This window comes from Gordionus sp. m RMFG-2023, chromosome 2, assembly GCF_954871325.1.
Source record: "Gordionus sp. m RMFG-2023 chromosome 2, tfGorSpeb1-WG-v2, whole genome shotgun sequence".
In the NCBI taxonomy this organism is placed as follows: Eukaryota; Metazoa; Nematomorpha; class Gordioida; order Chordodea; family Parachordodidae; genus Gordionus; species Gordionus sp. m RMFG-2023.
Window position 1 is genome coordinate 5,233,449 of NC_088776.1, and position 8,927 is coordinate 5,242,375.

An 8,927-nucleotide genomic window follows, 5' to 3' on the forward strand; every position below is an offset into this window, starting at 1 on the left:
TTTTTTGCCGGACTGGAAGATGGGAAAACTCTGCAGCCTTATACTTAAGCTTGGAGATTTTGCTCGTAGATAGCAGAAATGTTTTGAACCTTTATTTGCCTAAATCTCAAGGCAAGACTTACATAATATTATTTCGGCTAACATCTCATCGGGTCGCCTAACAACATTATCCGTGTAAATAAAAAAAAATTTGCTTCACATCGATCGATTCGCGACTTAAATAATTTATATGAAAACAAATTTATTTGTATAATCTTATTTATTTCAAACTTATAAATAATTATTTATAAATAAAAAAAAAAAATTTAAATTAAAAAATTTAAATTGGGGAAAAAATATACACGATATAATATATCAATATATTTGCGAAGCCTTAAGGCTTCCATTTTGGTTTAAATGAAGACATTTAAAAAAATATATATATTATTATTATAGCTTAAAAAAAATTTACAAATTTTTATTTGATTATTTTTAAATATGGATCAACTCTGGCAAGGCCTGAACATTATCCATGTACTATTAATTCGTAATTGTTGATTGTATGATTAAAAAGATAATTTAAACTCTATTATTAATTATAATTTTTTTCAAAAAAATAGGATAAAATAAACTAAAATGAGTATGTAAGGACAAATTGTTTTTCTGGCCTTTTTTCTCCATCAAGTCGTTACTAAATTAGTTTTACACATTTTTTAAAAATAAAATATTTATCATGTCGTTACTAAATTAGTTTTATTTTTTTAAAAACATTACCAAAAAAATAAAATAATTATCATGTCTTTACTAAATTAGTTTTACATATTTTTTTTAAAAACATATTTCTTAAAAAACATTACCAAAAAAATAAATTTTATTAATATTTGATTCATTCAAAAAACGAGAAGAAAACGAAGGGGAGGACAAATGAACGTAATTATTATATTCGTATTTTGATTAGTTTATAAATATTTATGTATTTTCTTCTTTTACTGGATGATTGCTTTCCCAGGTTATAATTGAAGGCAATGGGGGCTCAGGGAAGTCGACTCTTCTTAATTATTTCCGGGATCTTCCAGATGTATCGGTAAATTATATATCATTATCCAAACACTTAATAATTAAATAATATTTTTAAGCCTGTTTTTTAAGAAAAAATTTAAGAATTTGATTTTACCATAAATGTAATTCCCATCATGTTTGGAATACCTATACGCTAATAATTTCAGGCCAATTTTTGCCATGAACCCTTTGAAGCAAAATTTATATAAGTTTTTATCATAGATTCTTTTTTATATAAATTATAAATGAATCAAAGGTTGACAGAAAAATTATCTATAATTCTTAAGATAGGTATTCTAAACATGTCGGAATACACTTCCGGTAAAATCAGTTCTATATTTTATAAAAAAAAAAGCTCAATCAATGATTTAAAGTTGATAAAATAGCATATTGACGTTATAACACATATATACTAAAACCTATTTTTTTATGATAATTTTTTTTTGGAATAGCAACTTATTTCGGAATCCTTCAACGTTGGAATTCGAAATCTCTCCAATATCAAGGAGGCGATTTTTAGATTTAAAAAATGAGCCTCTTACCGGAGATGTATTCTGGCACATGTTGGTGTAACATACCATCTGAATTTTAAACAATTTCGCAATGAACTTTTTGTGTATTCTTCTTTGAGAATCTACATGAAAAATCTATGCATAAATTAAGAGTAGTTCTTTAGTTAAAGGAAAATTGTTTAAAATATTTATAAGGTGGGTCTACTCTACACGCACGAGGGAGCATATTCAATGTAATACTAGATTTTTTTTTCTTTCTAAATTTAAAAAAATCGCATTTAGCAAAATGATTTAAAATTGAGAAATTTCAATGACGATTGTATAATGTGATAGAGTACATATCTAATAATTAATAATATAAAGGAAAAAAATGGCGTCAAGGGGTGGGGGGGGGGGTGAATGATGATGCATATAACCCCCCTCCCACCATCCACCCCAAAAAATAAAAATTAGCATTCTCAATTATTTTTAAAAATTTCTGAAAACCTCCACATTTATTTTAAATTTTTAAAAGTTGTTAAAACAAAATTGTAATTGTTAGGATTTACTAAAGATAAACTAAAAAATCTCAATATATCACTTTTTTAAAAAATTGTTATTTTGCATAACAAAAAAAAATGCAAATGACGCATCCACAGGTGGAATATAATTAAGTTTATACTATTCATTACATCAGTCAACTTAAATGTTGGATTGTTTTCATGAAACTCTTCTATCCAATGATATATATAGATTGGCGGAATCCATTCATAGGAAGTCAGCTGTGGCGCCCATTTATGGTTCGTACACCTATTAAATGACATTAACATGGATTTTTATAATGATAAATAGGACAATTGCTCGACACTGAAACTACAAAATGGCGCTATAGGTGACTCCTATGTATGGGCACTTTTTTTTATTTAATGAATCGTCAATATAAGAATATTACATCATTTGAGTCCAGCATGACAATTATTTAGCTTAAGGTGCTATATGAAGTGAGAATGGTCGAGACTATATTTTGAATTACTTCATAATTTTTTTTTGGTTGTATGGACTGGAGCAGGTCAAATGTTTCTACGATTTTGATGGGTCGGGCTTAAAATTGTTAAAAATCCTTAAGGGGCTTGAAAGTGATATTTTTGTTTAAAAATTGAACTTTGAAGAAAATTTAGACCTCTGTGGGTCTTTGACATTTATAATTATTTTTAGGATTGGATTAATTTATAAAGAATATTTCTAACAGAAAGTGATAAATTGAAGATTAAAAAAAATCGTATCATTTTTATAAAATATTTTATTACTATTAGTATATTATATGGAATTTAAAATGTTTATACTCTCCAAAATCGATGTAATATATGCGCAATCAGAGTAGTAACAACCACCACTTTGCCAGAAAAAAATTGTCACAGTCAGTCCTCCGCTTTTTAGGCACCCGTCAGTTTAAAAAAAAACAACAACTAATTGTGTTTCAACCATCGAAATTTCTGGAAAGAAAAAGAAAAAACAATAATTTAAGATTACAACACGCATGCATATTATAATTTCTAATAAATTTGCCCATATTCTACCGTACCCTACACCCACCTGGGTCTAACAACAATTTAAAAAAAAATTAATCAAGGTTTAACATTATTAATTGTATGCATATTTATTTGTATATATATATTCATTAAAATTACAAAATAATTATAGTGTCACCCAGAACCTGTCAAAAAATGGACAAACTTTTATGGGAATAATATGTTGGTAAATAATATCGAATATAATAATATACATGCTCCGAATTTGAAAAAATAGTTTATAATGTTTTATCTCTTTTTTTGACCAAAAGGATATATATTACCGGAATCAAAAGCGTTGGTCGTTCCCATTTCAATTCATAGTGCAAAAATCTTTCATGGATCTTTTGGATGACGAAGATTCAGTTTAAATTATAATAATAAATAATGCTCGGAAATTATTAATAAACAACAATAAAAAAAAAATTTTTTTAATTTTTTGCCATCTTTAAATATTTTTTTGATTTTGAAAGGAATTTTAAGCCACCTTTATAATACCGAGTATTTTAAATATGTATTTTTTTTCTTCTCTCTTTAGCCTATCGCTTCGATCAAGATATATGAACGTTTCCTATATTCCACTTTCAACGTTTTTTCCAAAACTATGCACGAAAAGTACAAAAATTTTTTATTATATTAGTTTATTATTCATTGATTTTTTTGAGTAATAAATAATAGTGGAATTAAATGAAAATATGAATGAACCATTATAAATATTATAATGATGCAATAAAAAATAACTTATATATTTATTTCCGGGAATTGAATTTTTCGGGAATCACTCTTCTCGTTCTCTCTTAGTTCTATAATTCCATAATTTTTTCTCCAAGACATCCTTCCGGAAAGTTCTGTTCCATGTTGATATATATAACATATTTTAATTATGTAATAATAAGTTTATATTCGGAAATATTTACACTAGAATTCAAAATCTCTCAATATTTCACTTATACTGAAAGCTAGATTTTAACCGGAAATGTGTTTCAGCACGTGACTATAAATATAAAAGACATTTTTTAGCCAACTACTCGTAATATTATATATTATTTATCTGAAATTCATAGCGGAAGTATTACTCTACACCGTACTATAATACGTTTCCGGTAAAATCAATTATTTTTAGGAAATTGAGAGATTCAGAATCTTTACGCGAGGATTTCGTATAAGCCGTTTTTCCAAAAAAAAAATATACCGGAAGTTAGCATTTTTCAGGAAAAACAATTTGCGAATAATTTTTTTTTATCTAAAAAAGCCTTTATGTTATTCTTATCTGTAACTGATTAATCAGGTCGTTTAGAACTAGATTTATTAGAAATGAAGAAGAAAATTCCTTCTTTTTTTTTTAGTTTTTAATGTTCACCCAGAAAAAAAATGTTTAGTACCCATTTCTACATCTAAGTCATAAATGTATCTTCAATTAGAATTCTAAATCATTTTTTTTTTGAATCTCCAAAACTGAATTATTTTTCTAAAATAGAGAGAGAGAGAGAGGAAAAAAACGTTTTTTTAAAAAAATGCAATGTTAAAAGGTATGGTAATGGCATAAACAAGAGAGGGTTTTAATTGGTATGGCATAAACAAGAGAGGGTTTTAATTTTTTTTTTCCTTCTTTCAAAAAATCCATCTATATTATAGGAACAAAAAAAAACAACAATATTAGGAGGAAGATTACAATATTTAAGGAATCGGGAAATGGGTTCAAAACTATTTTATTTTTTTGAAAAAGAGAGACAATATATTTAGCATGTGTTAGTGAATTCCAGATTTGGGGAGATTGCCCAGCTCTTAGTCAATTTTTAGCAGGATAATAACCAAATTTTAGTTATTTTTTCTTTCAAGCCATTTTAACCTAATTTTTAGCTGAAAACTTTCGCTTAAATCTCGTAGTTTTATTTTGGAACTCTCGTGCCTCTCAGCGCTTATCGGATTTTCTTAGGCTCTCGCCTGTAGAATAAGCCGAACTAGCCAATTTTTTTTTTAGCCACTAACCAACTTCTATTAAAGATTTAGTGTTTTTTTTTGAACATTTATTTCGGATTAACTTTTATAAGAAAAATAATATAAACAGTTGTATATAATTTTTTAAAATTATTTATAGAGATTTTATGAACGACATCGAATACATGATACTAAAGGAATTTTACGAGCTTCACTGCAAACTTTTGTCTGGGAAATTCGATTTAATCGGTAAAAAATTTTTATATTTATGATGTAGAAGGGATTTTTTTTTTAAAGTATTGCTAAATATAAAATTGAAACTCAGCTCCCGCCAAAAATTACTTTTGTCAGGGGTCAAACGCTTTTATAACTGTTAAGCCTATGAAGATAGTTTGAATAGATTATATTTATTTTGATATTATAAACTTAAAAATGGAAAATCTAAATTGAGCGAGGATATATATGCATATATGAGTCTTTAACAATCTGGGATTAGAAGGTTTTTTTTAAACATATATATATTGTTGTCAAAATTTGGATAAATAGAGGATGTCCTAATATGCTAATGTCCGTTTTTCGTCAATTTGTTATAAAAATATTAAAAACCATCCACATTATCCATTGCAATATTTGAGCCCTCACGATGATGCTATTTTATTAGGGATTTTTGAAGAATCTTGCTGTCAGCACATAGTCCAAATTCCATGATCCTTTGAAAAATACTCGAATTGAATTGCCAATAATTTATGGAGGACAAATTTATATCATAACTACAAATCGAAAACTCTGTAAAATGATTTTGAATTCTTTAAATGTCCTCAAATAAAATCATTTAGAGAAAACTGGGCAAGATCCCCTATCATAAATTATTATTTTTTCCACCCTGAAAGATATATGGGAAATGCTCCTAACCCCTCTTCCCTCCCCAGTCTTAGATACCAGGGCTGGGCTTAGGAGAGGGCTAGCTTGGGTATCTTCCTAAGCTGTCACAATTTAAAAAAGGTCAGCCAATTTTAAACTTTTTGTAAATAATCTTCTCCCCATACCCTTTTATAATATATTATTTATTACAATAATTAATATACCTGGTATATAAAATTAAAACTAAATTTGAAAGCAGATTTTAAAAAAGATCATGAAAATTTCGATAGGGATGCAAAATTAGAAAAAAATGATTATATCCAAAAATTTCTAACTCTCATTTAGAAATCAAAATGATATTCGATGAGCTCACAAAAAACCCTTTATCTCTATCTTTTTCTCAAATAATCGTTTTTTTTTATATCTATATATCGAAAGTATATTTAAGATTAGATCCAGAGATTTGTTATCAAAGAATGCTGAAACGCGCGAGACCCGAAGAAAAAAGTGTCAATAAAGTTTGTTTGTCCTTTTTTTTTACCTAAATATAAATAAATTTAAAAAAAAAATTAATATATTTTTGAATTATCGAAAAATTAAATTATTTACAAATCAACGAGAACTGAAAATAGTAAAACTTCAAATGCGCGACAATTTTCCTTATCTGAATCTCTTTAGATTCTGGTCCTTCCCTTTGCCGAAATATTATAAAAATTTATCAAAATATATATTTACTGCAAACTGTATTGCAAAATGACAATTAATAACTTACATTATACTGACATTATCAATTTATTTTTACAATCTCAATACAATTTTTTTTTAAAGAAAAGGATTGCTAAATTTCAGCTAAAAATTGCCCTTTGAAATGACATTTTATTGACTATTTATTCCATTAAAACTTTATTATTTTCTAATATAAAATAAAATTCATTTATATGAATATCGCATTTTACGTAAACAAGGAATTTATAAAAGATTTACACAAATATTACGAGGAATGGCTGTATCAGAGAACAGTTTCAGAGGACATTCCAATATTGGTAAGTTTTATTTTTAAATATATACAAAAATTAAATTGAAATAATAACAAATTTTTTTACATTCAACTTATTTAATATCCTAATAATTTAATTTTCTTCTTCTTCTACTATGGCGATTTCTAGGTTTACCCAGGTAGGCCAGTTTTCTCTCTGATTTTTCTTTTCCATTTTTGACGGCCCTGAGCATCAATATTTGTAAGATTCGTGCTTCTCATATCCGCCGATATCACATTTGTCCACGTCATCTCGGGCCTTCCTCTAGGTCTTGATCTTCCTATTTCCATCAAGGTGCTTACCTTTACCCAGTCATCTTTTGGCATACGTTCCACATGTCCAAGCCGTCTTAGTCTCTTTCTCCGCATTACCACTCCAATATTTTTATACCCAATCTTGCTCGCAATTTCTTGCTAGAGATACCCCGCACATCCTCATAATCATCCTCATCTCTGTTCTTTCTGATTTGGCTTCGTGAGCAGCTTTCATATCCTAATAATTTAATTAAATAATTGAAAGTTTTTTTCTTTCCCCATTTGTTTTTTAAGGGAGATATAAATGATGTATTCATTTAATATAGCATGGTGACGATTTAAATAAATTTTGTAATATATACTGAGAATATTGTTTACAGGATAATTAAAGAAAATATGTTTTAAGTTGTTATATATATTTTGTTATCAGCTGAAAAGATATTTTCCGAGAAACTTATATATTTTTTATAAAAAGTATTAACCTCATAAAAACGCTGAAATGTTTACTTTAGGGGGGTTCTTAAAATTATTTTATATGTTATCGAATAGGGAAAAATTTATTCATTATCAATTTGCATTATTTGAGCCGTTTTTTTCGTCATAATAATATTGTCGGAGTAAGTGTGGTAAGCTGTCATTTTGCCAGAACTCCCTAAGTCAGATGGATAGCTATCTAATTAAAGATTAAAGTAGATATAAAAAAAAAATTATTTGATCCAAGTTCTAACAATTAACAAGCCATGAAAAAATATATTATATAATCCTTCTTTTAACATTAAGATACTTAAATTATTTTTTTTCAATATACATTAAAGATTGTCGATGCCAATATCAGCAAAAAACAGATGCAAATTCTTGCTCAAAAACTTTACTCTCAATGGGTTCAAAAATAATTTATACAATTAACACTATATTTTATCTATACTAGAAATCGGCAATATAGTTTAAAATATTATATTTTAATATGTTGGATATAATACGCAATTTATTTATTTTTTTATTCTCTCGTTGTATAACAGTATTTTAGATTTATATTAATTTATTTAATTTACAAATGTTTATATATATTAAATTATTTGAAAATAATTATAGTCTAATAATATCTAGAAAATTACTAACTTATTATATATATATATAAATAAAACAAAGTATAAAATTTCAAAATTTGTAACGCATCAGCGGGGATGATTAAAAAGTTACTTATTCTAATTATACTGAACGAAACATGATGCCCTCCACAAAATAACAAGAGCTGAAAAAGTCCCATTTCTCATAACAATTAGATTAGTTATAAAATCGGAGGAATTTAGAAGAGTCAAAACCGCAGATCGTGTTAGAATCTTTCAGGCGTATAAACAATGGGGGGGGGAGAATTTTGCCTCCCCTTCTCCATTGCTAATTTGCCTGTTCGTAAATATCATAATTCTAATACCCCCCCCCCCTACCTTCTCCTCAAAAAATGATATATCATTATAAGGCCACTTTCAGACAAAACGATTTTTCAAAGCGGTTTTTAGGTAATGTTACTATTTTTTTATTTTTTTATTTCCAAACAAGATAATAATTTCTAGAATTAATTTTTTATATAATATAATATTTTTAATCGAACTCCATTTCAGACGCCATTTAATAATAAATAGAAAACAAACTGTAACTAATAGTTCCCCCCCCCTTTCCTCCAGCAAAATGCTGGATACGCCTATGAAACCTTTTTAAAAAGGAATTAAGAACCTAAATATA

The 8,927-nt window shown here is 27.1% G+C and overlaps 1 protein-coding gene across 1 annotated transcript; it reads left to right on the forward strand.

Annotated features, from left to right (window-relative positions):
* The first annotated feature begins 752 nt into the window (after positions 1 to 752).
* LOC135923400 (thymidine kinase 2, mitochondrial-like) lies at positions 753 to 8,225 on the forward strand. Its single transcript, XM_065458122.1, has 9 exons — positions 753 to 909; positions 989 to 1,063; positions 3,231 to 3,284; positions 3,370 to 3,462; positions 3,636 to 3,712; positions 5,196 to 5,284; positions 6,335 to 6,414; positions 6,862 to 6,939; positions 8,003 to 8,225. The coding sequence occupies exons 1-9, from the start codon at positions 904 to 906 to the stop codon at positions 8,078 to 8,080; spliced, it is 630 nt and encodes a 209-aa protein (XP_065314194.1). The 5' UTR covers positions 753 to 903; the 3' UTR covers positions 8,081 to 8,225.
* The last annotated feature ends 702 nt before the right edge of the window (positions 8,226 to 8,927 follow it).